This window comes from Mytilus edulis, chromosome 1 (genome assembly GCF_963676685.1).
Source record: "Mytilus edulis chromosome 1, xbMytEdul2.2, whole genome shotgun sequence".
In the NCBI taxonomy this organism is placed as follows: Eukaryota; Metazoa; Mollusca; class Bivalvia; order Mytilida; family Mytilidae; genus Mytilus; species Mytilus edulis.
Genome location: NC_092344.1, coordinates 96,503,976 through 96,526,507, shown reverse-complemented (window position 1 = coordinate 96,526,507; position 22,532 = coordinate 96,503,976). Strand labels below are relative to the sequence as shown.

At 31.5% G+C, this 22,532-nt stretch overlaps 1 protein-coding gene across 1 annotated transcript; it reads right to left on the bottom strand.

Moving 5' to 3' along the window:
- Nucleotides 1-1,313: 1,313 nt before the first annotated feature.
- LOC139496045 (anti-sigma-I factor RsgI6-like) lies at nucleotides 1,314-15,291 on the bottom strand. The gene is made up of 13 exons (XM_071284478.1): nucleotides 15,087-15,291; nucleotides 14,298-14,443; nucleotides 13,034-13,123; nucleotides 11,470-11,626; nucleotides 10,996-11,041; nucleotides 10,418-10,576; nucleotides 9,416-9,471; nucleotides 8,807-8,944; nucleotides 7,415-7,586; nucleotides 6,710-6,817; nucleotides 3,668-3,883; nucleotides 2,034-2,247; nucleotides 1,314-1,398 (listed from the first exon to the last, which is right to left on the bottom strand). The coding sequence occupies exons 1-13, from the start codon at nucleotides 15,266-15,268 to the stop codon at nucleotides 1,361-1,363; spliced, it is 1,722 nt and encodes a 573-aa protein (XP_071140579.1). The 5' UTR covers nucleotides 15,269-15,291; the 3' UTR covers nucleotides 1,314-1,360.
- Between the last annotated feature and the right edge of the window lie 7,241 nt (nucleotides 15,292-22,532).

The window sequence follows — 22,532 nt, the reverse complement described above, 5'->3', positions numbered from 1 at the left end:
TTAAGTGTGGACATCACAATATAGCAACTAATTACTTAATAATTATTTATATACTAATTATGTCATAATGAAATTATGACAATTTGAAAGATTAATCTTTCTTCTTTCTTTTGGTACCTCATTTATAAAATATAAAGAAGGATGAAATAAATTACATCAGTTTAAAGTTGTCTGATTGGGAGTGAAAAAAAAATCTTTGTATTGTGCTATCTTAAATACGTACAAAACAGAGCTTCTTCTGGTGCACACAGTGTCTACATGTTGGATTTTTCATATACCTGACTTGTATAGACCATTACTTATGTAGAAAATAGTTTTATAGCTAGTCAAACCTTTTATTTGTATGACAGTCGCATAAAATTCCATTTTGTTAATAGCAACGTGTGAACATACAATGAGGTTTAGATAATCTTGAATATAAAAATTAACACTCTACAACTTTCGTGCGTCTGACGTGCTGTATTTACCCCAATCATTTGTTTGCAATAACGTACATATCATAGATGATGTTCTTTCACTAAATAATTCAAAATTTGGTGACTATGTGGAACGCATCTATACAATCGAGCTAGAGATAAAGGATACTACAGATACAGTTAAGTCGGCCTCATATCTTGACTTACATCTAGAAATTGACAATGAGGGTCAGTTGAAAAAAAAACTTTACGACAAAAGAGATGATTTCCAATTGTGAACTGTCCATTTCTAAGTAGCAACATTCCAGCAGCACCTGAATACGGGGTATATATCTCCCAATTGATACGATATTCCCGTGATTGCATTTCCTATCATGATTTTCTTGATAGAGGGTTGCTGCTCACAAGGAAGCTATTAAACCAAGAGTTCCAAATGATGAATTTGAAATCATCCCTTCGTAAATTTTACGGACGCCATCACGAGTTGGTTGACCGTTATGGAATAACCGTTTCACAAATGATATCGAATATGTTCCTTACGTCGTAACTACAATCCCCTTCCCTTTCATGAATATGACCTACCGAATTAGACTATTTACCGGATTTGTTATCACATAAGCAACACGACGGGTGCCGCATGTGGAGCAGGATCTGGTTACCCTTCCGGAGCACCTGAGATCACCTCTAGTTTTTTGGTGGGGTTCGTGTTGTTTATTCTTTAGTTTTCTATGTTGTGTTGTGTGTGCTGTTGTTTGTTTGTCTTTTTCATTTTTAGCCATGTCGTTGTCAGTTTGTTTTAGATTTATGAGTTTGACTGTCCCTTTGGTATCTTTCGTCACTCTTTTATACTCAAATCATACAACGCTACTTTTGTAAGGGATTGCAAATAAGTATAGATATAAAAAAAATATTTTATTTTCTTTATCTTCGTTGGTAAAATGGGTTTATCCGAAGGCAACATTCGAAACATGAATGTTTTGTCCTGAAAGAAAATCAAAAGAAAGATTAAGTCAAAATTTCAGCAGCATCTACTTTATCGTGTTTAAGAGACAAGTAACCGAAATTTGAAAAAAAAAATTCTTATTTTATAGTGAGTAGTGTTTGGTCATATCCCAATATACCATGCTAATCCTAAGATTTTAAAACACTCAAGAGTATGTTCTCTGATTTTAAAAACTAATCAAGCCATGATGTTTACAAGGAATTTCGACTTATTGCACTAGATGATCGCACACTTGGTTCAAACATAAACCATTTTCATAAATATGAAAAAGTAAAATCACAAAAATACTGAACTCCGAGGAAATTTTTTTTGAATACCCTATTGAAAATACCAAGCAACAAAACAAATCAGTATATATGGAAATTAATAAAAAACAAAAAAACAAAAAAAAACCAAACAAACAAACAAAAATTAAGCTGATAAATTTTACTTGAGTTGTTCAGTCTTTAAGAAAGTGTATCAGATACTTATTTAACTTTTGTTCTAACATCTTTCCATACATGTATCTCCTTTCCAGGATGATAAACAATGATCGATGTACATATTGGAAACACTTCTAATCGAACTAAAAGATATCCAATTCAAATTAAGACTTATTTCATATATGAATTTACCTGTTCCTTGTAAATGAATTGTTGCAGTTCGTGCTTGAGTAAAGCTAACATTTTCTGTGTGAATCGTTTTTCCGTTTTGTTTAAGTATCAACTGATGTTCACCATAGAAAACTCTAGTATCCACTCTATGATTAGAACCATGAAAATTGTGACTCTCGTTTGTTCTAAATCTTTGATGGAATAATTCTATCCATTTTCTTCCTGCAGCGTTTGGCTATAAAAAAATATATAATCAGATCATTAGAATCGCCAAGGGTAAGGTGAACATAATATATACTGTATCCAGTATGTTAGATGATGTTACGAGTAAAACAGATGGTTAACAGTTAGGCTTTGTGAGTTTTATTTTTGTAATATCCTAAAGGACATTCTTTTATTAGTTTCAATCTGAATATGTAAACAGAGCATATTAATCGGTATAAAGCTGTTGTCGTAAATTATGAAACTATGTTTGCACATGGACAGGCAGAGAATTATCAATCAGTAATCTTTGCGACTATCTGTCGTAACAAAAACAGTGTATCATATATTCATTACTATATGCTTTTTCCATATATTATTCTATTCGCTCTTTAAAAGTTATAAATTATTTTTATTTCGGTCTGCAATTTTCAATGAAACTGTTTATCCCAAACTGATTTTAATGTGAAATCTTTCATGTATGTTATCTTATCAGTAAACAAGCTCATACATGATTACATGTCAATGTTTTTTTTTCAAATGATAAACAAACAATAAACAAAAAATCCAGAAAAAAATATTATAGTCCAACGCTTAAAGATTTAGAAATCAACAGAGAAGTACAATTTTGATACATCCTTAAAACAAAATAATACATAGTTAAGTTAAACAGATATGCTTTGGTAAAACAAACTAAAACAATCGCCGCCACATTCTGTTTGTTCCTCCACCAAGTTAGGAGCCTATTATTCAGCGATTGTCGTTTGTTACTGCATGGTTGTCGTCTGTTGCTGTATATCATATGTGTTGTTCGTTTATAAATTTGTACACAAAGTTTGAATTGTGTTGCATCTTCTAATTTCTCATTTTGACGACCGGTCATACTGTACAAAACTCTATTGTATATACAACTGGTGTTTTGGGATTTCGTGGTAGCTTACAAGAGTGAAGTGCAATCAAAGCCTTGTTTACTTTCAAAATTGGTCCAAATGCTTCAATAGTTATATTTGGTAAAAATCCAACAAGCACACAGTAGTTTGGAGTCAGTGCAATAACTGGACTGTTTGGACTCAGAATCGTGTGTTAGGATTAATACAACTCACTTGGATAAATGCTAATCGGTTTTTTCGTTATAAATTGGACATAGTTTTATAATCTGGGAAAAAGATATGACCATATCCCATAATATTTTCGAAAGAATATTCAACGGTAAGTAATCATCAATCAAATATCATACATATACAGCATTATAGACAATGAATAATTAGGAGTTCAAAAGTTTTCGTGTTTTATAGAGTTAAATACTATAGACTGTATGACTGAAACTCCTGCTTTATTATTTGCTTCATTTGAGCTTACATCATTTTCCTTGTCTTTATGTGAGACAATTCATACAAGCTGGACGATTATACTAGTATGTTCTGGATACAAGTACTATCTAAAAGTATACTTACAGTCACGTTACTTCCGGTTGCTAGAGAAAGTTGTTTGTCATATATTGCATTTTCCCAAAATCCCCATAGTAAGACGCCGTCTATTGCTGGATGACTGAAAAACATTGTCATTACATTGTCCAATGCGGTTGCCTTATTGTTTTCATTAGGATCTTTGAATGTTAGTTCAGTAATCCATATCGGTAATCCGGCCTCTGCAACTTTATCCAGTCTATACTGAAATATAATGAAAATCTCAAACGCTTTTTTTCATCGTATATGCTCTCCAACGGTTTATTACTAACAGCAAAAAGAAAACTAAAAACCAATTCTTCAGAAAACAATTGAAGGTCTTTCCACCTCGATAATAAGAATGAAATTTAAAAAACGATGTTAGAAAATGTCACTCCTTGTTGATGTAATTTGGTACCTCAAACTGATATAAAAAAATAAGATTAATAGGTATATGCAGAAGACTTAATTGTTTTATAATGAACAAGAAATATTAGCAAAGGTCAAAATCAAGAACGTCAAATTGACCTTTGACCTTGACCTCAATTTCAAGGTCATTGGTCAGTGATCTCAAATCAAAAGACCCCAGGTCAATCACTTGTATGGTTGTGGAGAAATACTGATTTCAAATACAAAAGGGGAGAAAACTCCTATAAGGGTTGGCCCAAACACTTCGACTTAAATGGGTTGAAGTTGAGCCTTATCGAAAACAACTATTTGGAAAACACATCATATCATTAAATGTTACAGTTTCTTTTGAATATAGATAACAAGAAAAATTCAAAATTTAGAATATGACCTTGACCTTCAACCTTGAACTCAATTTCAAGGTCATAGGTCAGTGAACTCAAATCGAAAGACCCGAGGTCAATCACTTGTGTGGTTGTGGAGAAATATGGATTTTGAATACATAAGGGGAGAAAACTCCTATAAGGGTTAACAAAAACACTCCGACTTAAATATGTTAAAGTTGCTCCTTATTGTAATCAGTTATTTGGCAAACACTTCATATCATTAACTGTTACAGTTGTTTTTTTTAATAACGATAACAAGCAAAATTCAAAATTTAGAACATGACCTTGACCTTTGACCTTGACCTCAATTTCCTTCAAATGGACTAAGGACTTCATATCAAAAGACTGTAGGCCTCTACGACTTATAACGTATAAATTTATCCAACATATCGCCTATCTTAAATTTTCAAAGGGGAATAACTCCCATAAGATGTCTTCCGATCACTCCTGTCAATAAAACTAAATCATTCTTAAGAGAAGACGAACAATTTGGTGAACAGTTTGTTAAAATATTTTACGGTTTAAGAGATATAGCGATAACAAGAAAAAGGGGACGTGGGGAGATAACTCCTAAAAGAATAAGTGTTCGGTCACACAAGGTGAGTTTAGAAACTCCCATTTCTGTACAACACCATTGGCAAAAAATGTATTCTCTATGTTGTAAAACAAAAAAGCCACTCAGACGGCAGAAGAAAAAAAAAAAAGAAAAAATAATCAGAAGAAAAAAAAAATCAAAGTGGAAAGACCTAAAAACAGATTGAGTATTGTCATGTCAGTATCAATATCTCCCTTTGATTCTGTTTGAAGGCTTAGCTTTTTATTTGGTATTATTTGTTTTATCACCTCTACAATTATAAATCAGGTTTTGGATTTTTAAATTATATTTTGACCTCGAGCTTAAACATAGAAATTGGTTATGAACCGTGGAAAAAGTATAAATAACTTTTAAATCAATTAGAATGAAATTCAAAACAGTGTGGCTGTGGCCATTGATTGACACATTAAATTCATCCATTGACTGGGACAATTTACGTGAACGTTTGTCTGTGACGACCACTGTTCACGACGTACCTACGATAGACATTTAAACTGTGGGGTCACCAAAGGTTTCTTAACGCCTTTAATTATAAAATAATTCGAAAAATTAATCAGGTATAACCTTTATGTTTTGATTTATATAATTGATATAAATCAAAACATCGTCTTATTTCTGATTAATTTTTCGAATTACTTTATTAAGGTGTTGAGAACCTTTGGTGACCCCATAGTTTAAGTGTCTTTAAAAAGTACATAGTGAGCAGTGGTCGTTACATACAAACGTTCACCTAAATTGTCCCAGTCACTGGATGAATTTAATGTGTCAATCAATGGCCACAGCCACACTGTTTTGAATTTCATTCTATAGAAAGTTAAAAGTAGATTCACATTAATACTGAACTCCGAAGAAAATTCAAAACAGAAAGTCCATAATCAAATGGCAAAATCAAAAGCTCAAACACATCAAACTAATTGATAACAACTGTCATATTCCTAACTTAGTTAATTCAAAGCGTTCCAATTAAAACTTTTACATAAAATAGTCTTCTTCTTAAAAAATACACATTTGAAGACACTTATGAATGTTCCAGTTCTTAGAGATAGACACTTCAGAACATGTTTATTTTCAGGCACTGAAATACATCAATTGTGGAGAGAATTTTCTTATTAGTGATATTTAGTTTTTGGAGAATGAAAACTTGAAATTAATTGAATCAAATAAATATCGAAATCTAATAACTTGTTTCTAAGTTGTATTCGACATGGAAAGTATTACATTCGCTATGCAAAATTCACAGAATCTGAGAGATTGCGTATATGTTTTTATGATTTTCTTAAAATTTTATAAAACACGTTTGAATATTGTTATATAGATCATCTCGTATTAGCATGATTACAATATAACATATTTCATTTTTTAGCTCATATTTGAGTTAATATGTGGATCGCTCACTTGAAATTAAAATTTGGGATTAGGTTTTTTCTACAATGAAATGAAAAAACAGCGTTTGGTTCAGTTCCGCTTATTTTTGCCAAAATTAAGGGCTTCTAACTGAGGTCAGTTTGTGTTGTTCTGACACATTTAGTCTTATCTCCCTTGGTGTCATCCGCCTCAAATTTTCTACTAACCATATAACAAAGGGATTTTGTCAATTTTTTTATAACACATACATATTATCAAATTCCAAATATTTTGCTATATTTTCTTTATATAGTTTACCTTTAAAACATCCAAGTTGATGTTGCTTGAACCAAAATGTCCTTGTATGCCCATTCCAGAAATAGGTACTCCACTGTCTTTATATCTTTTACCAAGACTTTTGAAAGGCTTAAATATGTAAATTTACTCTTAAGTTATTAAAGTTTATCATCAACTAGAATTCATTCGAAATTTTATAGTTATACCATTTTCCTGATTGTTCATATGATATCATGATGCAGCATTATGAATTATATGTCTTTGCTTTAATTATAAGTATAAAATGCTCAATGCAGCTATTTCGCCGTCATGCATACTAGCATTACTTTATTACGCTAGTATCATTTGAGTTGGAATTTATTTAGCACATAATTCACACCCTCCCCGAGTAGTTTAGATATATCGTAAATCAATTATGTTGGACATTAACTTATAAGTTACTGAAAAGTAATATAAGAGAGAGAGCTTTGTAATCATCATCAACTCATCAGAACATTTTTTTAATTAATTCCTTCGTATTAATAGCCAAAAGGATTCTTTTTTTTTTCTTTTTTTTTATATAATAATTGTTTGGTCAACTTCTGTTCTTACTTTGATTGACAGTTTCTTTTTTGTTATGATAAATATATAAACTCTATACCTAGTTTCTTTAAATTGGATAGGACAAATTAAAGTTATTGGGAAGTAGTTTTCCGCTTTTTTCCTTGTAAAGAAATTTTAACAAACCGTTGTTGAATAGCTGGACGTTATCACATTATACTCATTCAGGAATAACTTATTATTTGGTTCTAAGGCATGTATCCAGTCAAACATCTTCTGTGTGATATGTGGATCGTGTGTCAAATCCTCAAACGGATGGGCATGAAGATTTTCATTGTTGACATCCCAGTGTTCCAGTCTAAAAGTACAATAAAAAAAATAACCAATGATGAGATTGTTTCATACAGCGCGTGTAAACTAAAGTTTTTGAACTACCTTAAGCATGTTAAGATTTGAATAAATAGATACTATCATTAAAACATCATGAGAATTTTGTGATCAGCTGAAATCGGACATTTGAAACTGAGTTAAGATTGAGCTTCTTGGTGAGAAAGTTGACATTGTGCAATACGATAACGTGTAGTTTAATAATTTCCAGTTTTTGTTTTTTTCCCTAAATCGATTTCATAAAGCTAATACCGTTATGCATATCTCTTATGATTTTTATGGTACATACTTTTTGGTATATTTCGCTTTTCTGTTAAAAAGGGCAGATTTTAAAATTTAAAAATACATCAACCCTTCCATGTCCTTATGTATCCGTCCAAAAGTAGAAACCTCGTAAAATGATAACTTTAAACATTTCTTAATCCGTGATTATTTTTTCCAGAAATTAGTTTCTCATGTAAGAACACACATCTATTTTTAAAATCATAATGTTTTCCTCTAAAAACAAGAAACGGATGTTTAACAACAGAAAAAGGTCTTTAAAATTTTTAATCCCTAAATGTTCGCAAGCCTAGCAAAGTTTTGAATGAATACAATATAGACTATCAAAGAGGTCCCATGAAAACCATATATCTATAATAGGACAATTATCAAGAAAAAAGCAAACGACAACCAGTGACGAGGTGAATGACTTAGAACAGACACATAGGTATGTGGTGGTGTTAATAAATAGGCGATAGTAGAACATCGACGATTCTAATCGTACAGTTATCACATGCTGCTGTGTGTGTGGTACTGTAGGTAACTAAAATACCACTTGCTGTGCTACCAACCAAGCGGATGTGTAACTCATGAGACCGGAGGGGGGGTGCCAACGAAACTCTTTTTTCATATGTTAAATCAAGAAATATAAGACATGTAGTTGCATGAAAACATAAACACAGATGGACCTAAGCCAAAAGCATAAAAATCAACGATCAACTTTGCATGAGAGGGTTGCAAATGTGCGATATTAACAATGATGCTTTTATAAGTAGTGATAAAGTATTACAATTATCCATAATTATCTTTTTATATCATAAGATTTGATTAGTTGCCATGATATGATCTGATTAGAGTAACATTTAAAATGCCGCCAGATACAGTTCAAGAAGATGTGAATAAATATGTTTTCTAATGTCAGACACTTACGTTCCTTTAGAATGAGATACCATATCATTTACCCTCTTGTGCATCAGTTGTAACGCCTGTGATGAGGACATACCTTTCAACCATTCAGGTATATGGTTCGGGTCATCCCAAAACATATTATGGCCACGTACCTTTATACTTTAATGGAAATAAGTATTAATAAGATTCAAACAAACTTAATGGAACTCAAAAAGCTTTTTTGACGGAATAAAACGTTGAATATGTTTCAATAAACTCATTTAAATCCCCTTCATTTATACAAGAAATAGAGTAACACATTTTCAACATTACGCATTTACCATCTGTATGCTGCAAATTGAAATAAAAGTAAATGGCCAAGTGCACGGTAAAATTCAAAAATATTTCAATTTGTTGATAGTGTCTTGTATAAAACCAGCGTCATATTTGAGTTAAGGAATATTTTTTTTTTATTCATCCGTTAGAAAACCTAAAATGGGGTTTTATTAATTTAGAAAACACTAGCAATCCTGTGAATTTTGAAATGTTAACTTCAATTGCGGTACCAATATAGTTAAATAGGAGAAAAACAGCATAATTCTCTTCAATTGTTTTAGTATGTTGTCATTCTTATTATATTCACATAATTACCCATGAGCTCTCAATTTTTTGACGGCGTCCATTCCTTTATTATAGTTTATATGACCCTGGAACAGAGGTGTATGACACAATTCTAGGTAGAACATTTTTTTTTACAAAATTCAAATAAGAGCTTTGTAAAGAAATTGACTACCTTTTAGAAATTGTTCGTGTATTAAATATTATTGTCCGAAAACATTGACAATAGGATCAGACACAGTATTTTCAACTTAAAAAGTCTTCACCATTTCATACAAATAATAAATAACTGAACTAAATAAAATACATAATAATATCATCATACACAATATTAATATGGAGACATAAATTAAAAATTAATGCCTGTACTTAATTAAGGCATACTTAAAATGAGATACCTCAATCTTCAGAGAATACACTTTTTAACAAATAAATGGTAACATCTGATTGATTAAGATTCTTGTTCTAGTAAATTATTCAGTATGGTAAAATAAAAATAGGATGATTAAAGGTGCTCTGTTTATGTCCCATCTGAGTATTTGTCTTAAGTAAATACGGAAGTTCCAATCGAGAGGCTGTTTTTTTTCATATCCCATTTGAATACAAATATAAAGTAAAATCACAAAAAACAGTGAACTCGAGGAACATTCAAAACGGAAAGTGCTTCATCAAATGGCAAAACCAATAGCTCAAACACATCAAACGAATGGATAACAACTTAAATATTCCTGACTTAGTACAGGCATTTTCTTATGTAGAAAATGGTGAATGAACCTGGTTTTATAGCTAGCTAAACCTCTCTCTTGACAGTGTCATCAAATCTCATTATATTGATAACGATGTGTGAACAAAACAAACAGACATAGGTGATAATGCTGAAAACGAACGTAAGCGTAAGACAGAAAGATAGTAAGCTTACAGTTAATGATATTTATCTCAAAGGCTTTACTTAACTGGTGACAATAAATGGTTATCCATCGAAAAATCTATACACAATTTTAGATGGACCCGCAAAATAATTAATACATATAATACCTTCGTCCATTCCATAAGTTTCCACTTCAATGCGTTTTCTGGTACTCCCCACTCAAAGTTATCATAAATGAACTGCTGATAAGCAGTATGTGAACTGTCTGTTACATATGGAGCATTAAAGGCTGTTCCAAAAGCGAATTTACTTTTTGTCTGCTTTATCTGTAGAAGAAATTTTTGAAGCAATGGTGTTTGCAAATATTGTGGCATTTCAAGAGTATTACTTTAAAGCTGAAATGAGCATTGCACCATTTAGATGTACTGACTTTAATTAGTATCATATTCATACCACTACATTACAGAGACATTTTATACATTCAACTGCAATTCGTTTGTTTGCCTTGTTTTAATAAAAATTTGTTATTCAACCGGCCATACTGATAACTGGTTAATTTTTTGTTTGTTTGTTGTTGTTGTTGTTGTTTGACCTTGGTCCAAGAAGATTTATATTTTGATTTTGTTTTATAAATTTTTCTGGTAGAAATGTTAATGATTAAATCTTAACATTTAAACATTTTACTTTTACGTGGAATTCAGATGTGATATTGTTGAAAATGTGTTTAATTCAAGTTAATCTTTACCTGAACTGAAAGCCCGCTTGTATCTAAATTACTCGCTGCATCAAGCCTACAACAGTTGAAATTAAGAGGTGGTTCTTTCATATAATACATGTCAATACTTGGGTCATTTAAAAGATTTTTTACTGTTTCAAAACGATATTACACATGTTTTGTTAAATCTGTTGGTCACATATCTGTCCTGAATTATAAATGACCAGTTATTCCGTTTCTATTAGGAATTATTATCATTGAGTGAAAAATAATATTGAATGGTTTAACATTTCAAGACAAACACACCTTATGTTTTTTTTTAAATGAACTTAATACCTAGAATTACAGTGATCTTATAAAAGCATGTATATAAAAAGTAGTTTAGATATAAGTTATTAGAGAAAAATAGAATGTTAACTTGAATGCTTTATAAATGAGCACATATGATACAAATATTAGATGGAAATTAAATTTGTATGTCAATACTGAACAAGCTCAACTTACTTAATAGTGAGAGGCCCTTTTCTTATACTGTCTATCCGTGCGTTAGCATGTGACCGCCACTGAGCGTCATGAGGTATTTGTTCACAGCTGGCATAATCAACAATATAATTTACCGATGGGTCCTCCACCTGTACATACACCCTTGCCTGGTTAACTCCTTCCAAACAAAAATTAGAAAAGACAATACAAAATCTTTATTAAGTTTCGGGATTTGTAGATGCGATCTTAGCGATAATGAACATACCAGACATCGTTGAAGCGTTATGGTGTGTATACTTTTGGACGACATTTCACCTATCAGATTTTAAATTTTATTTAGCAGTTATCTTATTTTAATGATTTGCGATTTTGTAAATTGTTTATGAAAATTCCATTGTATTTACGAAAGGGGTGGTTGAAAATAATAACCACAAAAATCTGTATAGTAATAACTCTTTGTTCATAACGTTCAGCTCAGCATGTCCATATCATGGATTCAAACTAAGAAACAATACTCTTATTCAAAATTTTCAGATAGCGGTGTCATTAGGATGTTACTACTAGTATGGGCTCAATTAATATATCAATTTTGGTTTTGGTGTTCTATCTTAACGGGAATTTTTTTCGACCAAATATTTTTTGCGACAATGAGTACTTAGTATCTTGAAATTTTTCATATTTTGTCATTGGACACTTATTGGTCCCTTGAATAATCAAATTAAAAGACACAGTCAGTTAGATATCTGTGGTCATATAATTTTTGAATTTGTTTAATTTTTGGCTTAATGGCTTCAAACTTTTTAAGTTAATGAAAAACTGCAAATAAAACCAAATAGGGTTGAAGTTTTGAACTTGTCATATATCTTAAGAATTGAGGTAATACCTTCTTATATAAACCTGTGGGTAATACTCAATCTTCCTTAAACTTAGGCGTAATATTTTAGCCTGTCTATGTCAAATCTGACTTTATATTGTCACAATAACTTACATTTGACTATATTGGTCTCATTTTGAGATGTCCAGAGGATATAAATGAATTTAACACAATTTGAAAAGATTGAAGATACTTTTTAATAATTTTAGATGATTCTCCTATCATAAATGCTCTTTTGCTTTTTAAAAGGGAATATGAAATATACATTAAAAACCTAGATATGTTTTTAGCTCACGACTACTCATTTTCAAAAGATTTAAAAATGAACACTAGCTCAAGACTCCAGTAGAAAATATCTACTATTTTTCATTGCGTTACTGTATAGCTCTGTCGATTTCCCTTCATCTCAAAGATAACGAAAGTTAGCTTATATTAATTGACACTTGTTAAATAACTTTTTACTTACTGTGTTCGCTTTTTACAGTGCGGAAGCGGTGTGTTTGCATAGAATATTGAAATTCTTAACTTTTATATGTCTTTGACGTCTCCAATAAAAATTCTTGAATCCGTTTATCAGAAAAAGATTAAGATGAAGAAGAAGATATTAATTGAACAACTTCAAGAATTACTTATCTCAATAGTTACATATAAAAGGAACAAAAATTACAAACAAATGTTTCTCGAGTAGAGAGGTGTAAAGTATTGTTTTACCTGAGGGTATGTGAAAATCTCCACCAATTTCTTCAAAGTTTAAGTTTGCCTCGTGAAACTTGTCATTGCACAAACCCAGATAGTGGTGACCTGCAGTGGACTTATACAAATTAGCATAAAAAAACAAGATGGTTAAACTAGTCTTAGGCATTTTCAGAATCATCAACATAATTTGTTGACATAATGCATCTGTAGTATAAAAAAAATATATACTTATTTTCCCATTAAGCAGTATTTATATTCATTAAATATCATAGATTTAACAGCTTACAGCATCTAAATAATGTAATATAAAGAAGGAAAAGGGGAAAGTCAATATTGAGATTACACAAGTTGTCTGTGAAATGTTAGGATCTTTAACTCCAATTATAATTCAAAAACATATGGAAACAGGTTTGAGTAAAACGAAACAGAGGTAAAAACTGTACACATGAATGATAACATAGATCCCTCGGTTTCTAAATAAGGGAAATGAAAACGTATTAACATTGTTTAGTAATCGCTAAGATAGATTATGTGAGATAAAAAACCATAATTTAAACATCATTTTCCTAGGTAACCAATAATCTAACTGGTTTCACATTGCTTTAACTAAACTATCAATCTCGAGACCTAAAAAATGCGTGGGTTTATGAGATACCAAGGGGTCAAAACCTTAGGAAGAAGAAAAGAGACAAAATCATTGAAAACTACGACAAGACACAAAACACGACACAGAAATTTGAAGATTGAGAGACATAAACCCCACCAAAAAGAGGGTTAACCTAAATTAAATGTACCCCGTAGAGGTAAGCATTTCCGTTACCACTATTGGCGACCGTCTTGTTGCTCAGGGCAGTAAGCATTCAGTGGAATCACAAATGAGGATGGAAACTGGGGTGTGGCTACGACAAATGAAACATAGCAGTTGTCAAATGTGATTCGGATATTCCATAATGGTTATCCATATCATGAAAGTGTTAACCAATCTTTCAAAAGAACTATTTCCCCTAAATTACCCTTGTTCAAATAGCTTCCTTGTTAGGAAAAGCTAGCGCTGGATTATCGCATCAACTATGAAGTAAATAATACATATTATTTCACAATCAAGGTGCGCATTAAAGGGCAGATTTTAATTACAATGCAATAAACAAAAAGGCAACAGTATTAGCTATTGTCTTTGAAGAAAACTTGTAGCATGTATTGCTGAACCATGGAAGTGATTTTTATGGGTCAAAGACTTTACATATAAACTGTCTTGAACCATTGTAAAATAAATATTTACCATTTTGTTGATAATCGATATCTAGGTTAACGTGAGCATACGACTTCCCGCTTCCAAGGTTAAGAAGCTTAATATAGATACTACACTTGTATGAATGACCGCCCGTAACAGAGAACGTCTGTGCTATTCCAGCCCAGTTGTGATGTCTGAAATAGATTTTTTTTTAAACACTGCATTAGTTGTAGTAAATAAGTTTGGTGGATTTGTACAGAGTAATAATTATGGTTCTTTTTGTTACTTAAAGGCATGAAATCAATTTTAAAAACATACTTATGCAGTTCAGGTGACAAAGTTTCAAAAATCAGATATTATCAACACCTAAAATTCTTATTCTAATGCATCATAGTTCATTTTGATTTGCTAACGTCAAAGTTTTTAATTGCATTAATTTACAATTGATACTGTGAAAAATACGCGCAAGCAAAGACGACACATGACAGATTTTAAATGTATGATTTGACATTGTTGTCTGTCAGTTTCAACAGAGATAACAATATTGAATGTTAAGCTCCGACGGCATCAATTTGTGATTTGATGGTCACAAATTCCCGATAACTGTCTCTGCTTACTGCCAGTAAACTTAATTTGCGACCATCAAACCACCAATTGATGCCGTCGGAGCTTGAAATACAATACAGTTATCTCCTAAATGAAAGTTCTTGCCAAAACAAAATAAGACAATCTTCCAAAGTAAAAAACAAAAACAATTCAAATTCAAACAGCTTTCAGTGTAACATCTTAGATTTAACACGGTTCGAACATGACTATGATGGACACGATTCAACCCACCTGCCACTAACTTCTACACTATGTTGTCCATGATAATGATTGCTTCCTTGAATAATTTTTGCACTGCAATCCTGGCAATCCCATGGAGATAAATTTCCGTTTTCAAAGTCACCATTTCCTAGCAAATTTGCAGCATTTGAATTGCAGATAAAAATAAATAACGCAATCACAGGCAGTAACATTGTCGTACTTCTGTTGTGACCGATATCAGTTATATAACGACAAAGGTTCACTTATATACTTACTTACCTTCAAAGATAATATCGGGAAATGAACATACGTTCCAATAATATACAATTTACAGAAGAGCTGGTTATTACTTCAGATAATTATAATGTCCCGAAAATCTCAAAATAAGGAATTGCGCATTCATATTTTACTTTAAACCGAATATTATGCAACGGTGTTTTTAAAACGCAGTTAATAAATGGGGATAAACTATAATACATACTTCAATACTGAGAAGTGAAAGTGCATGTTAAAAAAAATGTAAATTGTCTCTATTGAATAACGAGTTAAGCTGGTGATAATTCCATGGACACTTGCATCTATATTGGAGTGGAAATATGTCAATTGCCTGAAGCAGTTTGGCCATTAAACTTTCAATACAATCATCTAAAATTTATACTTTCAATCTTTCCTTGCTATTTTGATAACTTTAAGACCTCAAACGATATTCATGCAAATAAGATTTAGCCATAAGAGAAGCTGTTTACAAAGACAAAAGAGGCATCATGCATTTTATTTCGTTCAAGATTAGTTTTAATTTAAGCATATGAAAACGACTTACAAAATATGTTTTATGTTATGTGTTAATCAAACTTAATTATTATTCCAATCAAGAAAAGCTCTTTTCGTATTAACCATGCATTATCAATTGCTAGGTGTTTCTGATTATTTTGCATAGAATGAATGTAAAATCATTTCAACTTCTCATCCCTCGAAGATAAGCATGACTAGAGGTGGGATTCTTCAACCGAGAGAAAATGTATTTAGTACTTCGTACTTCATTTGGCCTTTTAAAATTTTTTTATTCGAGCGTCACTGATGAGTCTTTTGTAAACGAAACGCGCGTCTGGCGCAAATACAAAATTTTAATCCTGGTATCTATGATGAGTTTATTTATAGATGCAAATTGCAACAATACAGGTTTTCATAGTTGCAACAATACAAGTTTTCATGGTTGTAACGATCCAGGTTTTCATAGTTGAACAATACAGTTTTCATAGTTGAACAATAAATTTTTCATAGTTGCAACTTATCACTCTGTCATGTCTTTATAATTTATAACTTAAACTAGGATTTTCAACAAAACTTATTATTTTTACGCTTAATTCTTATTATTTGAAAGTTTTCTATTTTGGATTGATTCACGTTTTGTTGCAATGGGGGATTTGCACATGGCTAAAGACCATACGATAACCTACAGTTGGTTATATATTATTAAAAGAAATCATTTGATTCATTTACAAACCAGCATTGGTCGAGTTCGAATGTGACAAAAATTGCATTATACGTTAATCAAGAGTTCATGGCCTTTTGGATTTTGTTCATATGTCACGACAGTTCATATGTTAGAAAATCTGCACCGTTATAGAATCCTTATCAAAGTAGATCAACATGTAACTATATAAATACAGTTGTAGGGCAATCTCACAAGAAGAATCCGTGCTAAAAAATGTGAAATGCGCATGCTTACTAGTTTTATGCTTACTATCGATATTCAGATTGTTGGTTGTTAATTTGAAAATAAGAAGATGTGGCATGATTGTCAATGAGACATCTCTCTACACGCGACCACATGACGTAAAAATTAACAAATGCATGACAGTGTAATGCCCTCAACAATGAGCAAAACCAAAACCGTAAAGCAAACCATAAAAGACCAAGAATTGACACCAAAGCCTTCCCCTGATCTTTGACAGTTAAGCATATTTGTAAAAGATTTTAAAACTTTGTTTTCGGAATATTTTTTAGCCCTTCTAAAATTCCCCGTTCAAGTATTCTTAAATAACCTAAATAAAGATGTTGGTCAGATCAAATTGTGTTCTTTCAAAAAGAAGATGTATTCCAGTGCTCAAAATTCCTATCAGAACGGTCGTATTTCATTTCATAACTCCTGTCGGCACCCTTATGAAAGAAATTTCCTCTTACTTAGCTGAAAGTCTGGTTTGCTTGATATCTGGGGTTTTTTTCGAAAACAATAAACAATGACACGGAATTTTCTTTTTAGAGTCTGTAAAATATCTAATGCTACTAATGTATGCTTTATTCAATTGAATGGCGAAACATAAGAACGTCTATCTATTATTTATCCATTTATTTGAGTTATGGTTATAAATTTACGATTAAATTCTGTCCAACTTGGTCCATTTTTATATTTTCTGTGTGTACTGTAACTCCCTTTTTTCTAAACGTTAGCTAGTAATCTCCATAAAATACTTTTGAACTGATTATTGTTTTTCCAATCAATGAATAAGTTTTATTTGTACGGAATCTTTGATGAAATAACTCCTGCCATTTCCGTCCTGCGACATAAGGCTGGAAACTAATTGTTTGAAATTGTAAATGAAATAATCTGAAATGACAAAATTTTATCATTCTATTATTTTATTTCAACTTGTCAATCACTTCTCTTTCTCCAAATTGTCCATATTCCAACCGTACGTGGTTGCATATTATTCATTCCACACTTTTCATCCCACACATGAAAAAAAGGTTCAACTTTAGCATTGGTTTCAATCCTGGACGGAAGAGGTCTCGTGGTTACCATGCTATATTTGTTTATCTACATGTAGCTATCTTCTATACTATTAAACGAGAAGACCTCATTTTGTGTGTCGCTTCTCTTCCTTCCACAATAAATCAATCATCATGCCTCTGTGTCCTATAAGTAAAATACATAGTCGCATTTGTCATCCATTCTTATGATTATTCAGATTGAGTTATTTTGGGAGAAAAACGACAAAAAGGAGTCCGGATATGATTCCGTTATCGGACTGGATTTTAGTCATAGATAAGACTTCCGGTTTGAAAGATGCACAAATACAACCAATCGTATGATAGATTACAAAAATGAAAAATAAATAAGCCATTCAGAACGTTCTCCATATCATGGTGTTTAGATCGCAAGAACCACAACTATTATACCTCCTTAGAGAAGACAATTATTTATCGCGTTTATCTACATGTAACCTACGATTATACTACCTCAGGTGAGGTTGAGGATGAAGTTCATTTTTTATTTAAATGTGACACGCATTCATTAAAAAGAGAGGAATTGATGCAAAATATATTAAAATCATGTCCAAACTTTCAAAATTTAAATATTGATAACAAATTAATTTGGATAATGAATAATGAGGATCCCAATGTACTATTTGCATTTTATAAATATATAGAAGATACTAAGAATTGAAGGACAACTTAATCTGCATTAACTAATTCATTATAACTCTTTAATATGAATTTGGATACCCTGTTAAGCCTGCACAGATCATAAGAAGAATTTCAAATTCTCTGGTACCGTCCCTTGATGATCCTTCCTGGCTGGACACAGAATCTATAATCTTAAAATATGTTTTTAAAATATATTTTAATAATTTAGGAGTTTGACTCATCTGCATTAAGTACAAGTAGGGACTTCCCTTTAAGCACCGACTCTTGGTGCTTTCTGCAGATAGTATGAAATTCAAAACAGTGTAGCTGTGGCCATTGATTGACCCATCAAAATCATCCATTGACTGGGACAATTTACGTGAACGTTTGTCTGTAACAACCACTGTTCATGACGTACCTACGATAGACATTTAAACTGTGGGGTCAACAAAGGTTTCTTAACGCCTTTAATTATAAAATAATTCGAAAAATTAATCAGGAATAACCTTTGTGTTTTGATTTATATAATTGATATAAATCAAAATATCGTGTTATTTCTGATTAATTTTTCGAATTACTTTATTTAGGTGTTGAGAACCTTTGGTGACCCCATAGTTTAAGTGTCTTTAAAAAGTACATAGTGAGCATTGGTCGTTACATACAAACGTTCACCTAAATTGTCCCAGTCAATGAATGATTTTAATGTGTCAATCAATGGCCACAGCTACACTGTTTTGAATTTCATACTAAGTCATATTAAATATCCTTTATTAAATATACTTGTTATTTGCAGTATACCACATAGTCAAATGTGCGAGTGCTTAATTGTTGTTTTTTTTGTTGTTGTATTTTTTATATTAAAATTTCTCCGCACAAACTACTGATGCCTCATGTTTGTCTTTTCAAAGTGAAAATACACTTACCGGGTGCACTTGAGTCAAGGTCAACATATTCATTGAATAATAATAATACATTGCTACTATTTTGTTGAGTGTATTTTCTGTGGTATATTATTTTATTTTATTATTTTTATAACACTTGTTACATATCTTTTATTGTTTGTGTATTGCATATGTTATTGTTTATAATAATATTGTCTGTATGCTATATGCCCTCCTGGGGCCCTAATTAGGTAAATAAAAATATTCTATTCTATTCTATTCTACTACTTTAATATAGAGAGACTCTCTGTATTCAGGGGCGGATTTAGGCGGGGGCGTGGCGGGCGTGCGCCCCCCCCCTAAAATTTGCAAAGCATGGGTTGACTTCAACATATTAAAATATCAGAAGAGACCATTAAATCTTTTTTAACATTCAAAGTATATAAAACAGTCAGTTTAACAGAATCAACGTGATTACTAATCAACTGACCTACGCTTTATTAAAGTTCTATAAATAATTTCAAAGGAAGGTGTCAAACGCGGAGCTGCGTTTGATGACACATATAATAGGTTTTTAGCAGTTAAAGTAAAAACAAATGTTTGCGGTTTTTATAATCAATTTGTTTGATAATCGAAGTTCCAAAACATCCCTTACTCACTTTCACAATTTCATCATGACACGGTCAAGAAAACAGTCGGCAGGTGAGATTCTTTTATAATATCCGTAATGAAAGATAGAAATACTGTTGCAAGCGAAAGGTTAGTTTATTAATTTGTATCTCTGTGTCTATATTTATTTCTCAATTGCAACCTAAATATTTAGCCGAATTCTGTATCGTATTACTGTATGCTTGGGATCCCAAGAAAATAAATATAACTGCGTAAATGCATCTCATTCTAATTTTAGTTGTTTGTGGCGAACACAGTAGAGTCTTGCACGACCTCCGAAAATCAAAAAAGTAAAAAACAGATAGTATGAAAGGACAATTAAAAATCGCTGGTAAAAGTAGAACTTTTCGTTTGAAAAATATATTGGTCAGGTAAGCAATTGTGATCTGTCTCGTCTCACTTTGTGTCCGTTTGTCCCCCCGTCTATCTGTAGATTGTTGTCAGGTGTGGATTAAGGCGGTTTCAGCTTGAAACTTTAAGAGGGTGTCCATGGAAAAACCAGGCAGTGGATGGCACATGACATTTTTTGTTTTCAAATTTTTTTCATCTATTTCATATCACAAATTCATTCTTTCTCAAAGTTAAATTTTGTTTTTTATTAACTGCAACAAATAAAGAGAAAAAACAATACACAGAAAGCACTAAAAATTCATTGAAAAGGGGAGATAACTCTTCAGTTTGTACAAAAATTTTTTGCATTGTTAAACTTTAAAATCATTTTCTGAGCCATCCACTGTTGATTCAAAAATATCTTTGACATATATATCCTTTGTATGATATAAACATTCCAATGGAACCCAAAATTCAGCGGGAAAAAAATTATGTTGTACCGCCCATATCATAGAGGGGGGCAAGGGGGGTCCCAATAACAGCAAAACAGCAAATTGATTTGGCTCATAACAGATAACAAGGAATTAAAATGGACAAAAACAGATAACAGTAAATGAAATTTGAAAATAATTCGGTCTTTGACAAATATCAGTATTTCTTATTACGGATATAATCCTTTGTAATGCATTCCATTTTCTATGACTTTGTTTTTAGTATTAATTTATGTATCTAGAATGTGTTTAAATTACTACTCAATAATTACATTAGATGTATGTTTCATTATAATACTTGATTCTGATTGGCTAACTAGCAATCTCGTGATATTCCTTAATCAATTGCATTACACAATGCAACTTTTCATTCATGATGACACGAGGTCCCACAATAAAGTGCACAGGTAAATGAAACAAAAACTTGATAAAAGGCGTGTTTTCATGATCCTATAGGTAAAAATGTAATTATAAGTATTGAATGCTTTTTTTTTGTAACTTTATAGGGTTGTAAAAGCGTTGACCGTGCGCACATTTTTAGTATGAAGCTCTTCCGCGCTTCCTACAAAATGTACTTCGGTCAACGCTTTTACACCCCAATAAATTTACAAAAAAGAGCATTCAATTCTTAAATATATTATAATATTTTTTATACGCTCGTTATGGCCACTGTTGTCCGTCTGTTGTCAACATGTCGGACATTAACTCAAAAACTCTTTAACCAATTTGCATTAAACTTTGAGAAATTGTTTATATCTATTGACGTGAGCTCCCTTTTTTTTCTTTTTTTTTTTATAAATTTTAGATTTTTTAAAGTTTCTGGGTAATGGGTTTTTATTCAATAAAATTGGTGGTTTTTTTTCAGTTTTCTGATAATATGTCAAAAATGCTGTCACAAAACAAGGAATTTTGGTGAATTGTTTATATCTATTAACATGAGGTCACTCAATTTTTATAAATTTTAGATTTTACGTTTCCGAGTTAACGGGTTTTATTAATTAAAATGGGGGGATTTTCCAGTTTTCAGACATTAACACAAAAAATGTTTTCAGCAGTTCTCATGAAACTTTGCTGAAATGTTTATATCTATTGTTGTAAACTCCCTTTCGATTTTTATTAATTTTAGATTTTATGTTATTGAAAAAGGTGGTATTTTCTAGTTTTCAAAAATAACTCAAAAATGCTTTAAGCAGTTCTCAGGAAACGTTGGTGTATTGTTTATATATATTGACTGAAGCTCCCTTTGTTGCTAATAAAAAAAATGACCTAAAAGAGTTTGAATATTCTGACTTTTTCTAAATGACCATTTAATGAGGTGTGTGAATTTTTCTTAATTAGACTATGAGGCAAAGTGGTATGTAGGGTAGAAAAATCAAAAGCACCAATTATAAGCATGCAATTTATCAAGTACTTCGAACGAATTTTGACACGCAAAAAGCAATTTATTCCACTATTTTCAAAGGTCTTATTTGAACAATTTTTTATCAGCTGAGTACCAAGTGTACTAGTAAGTAGAATACATAGTTAAGTAGGGAACAATGGCTTGAAACGAAACAAATCTTTGTTTGTTATGAGTTATGTGCAGCTTCGGACCCAAGTACATGGTTGGAACTTTCATTGTACAATGCATTTGGTTCTGCTTTGAAAAGAATCACAGAGCTGAGTCTATGTACCATGTTATATAAAAGGTTAAGTGG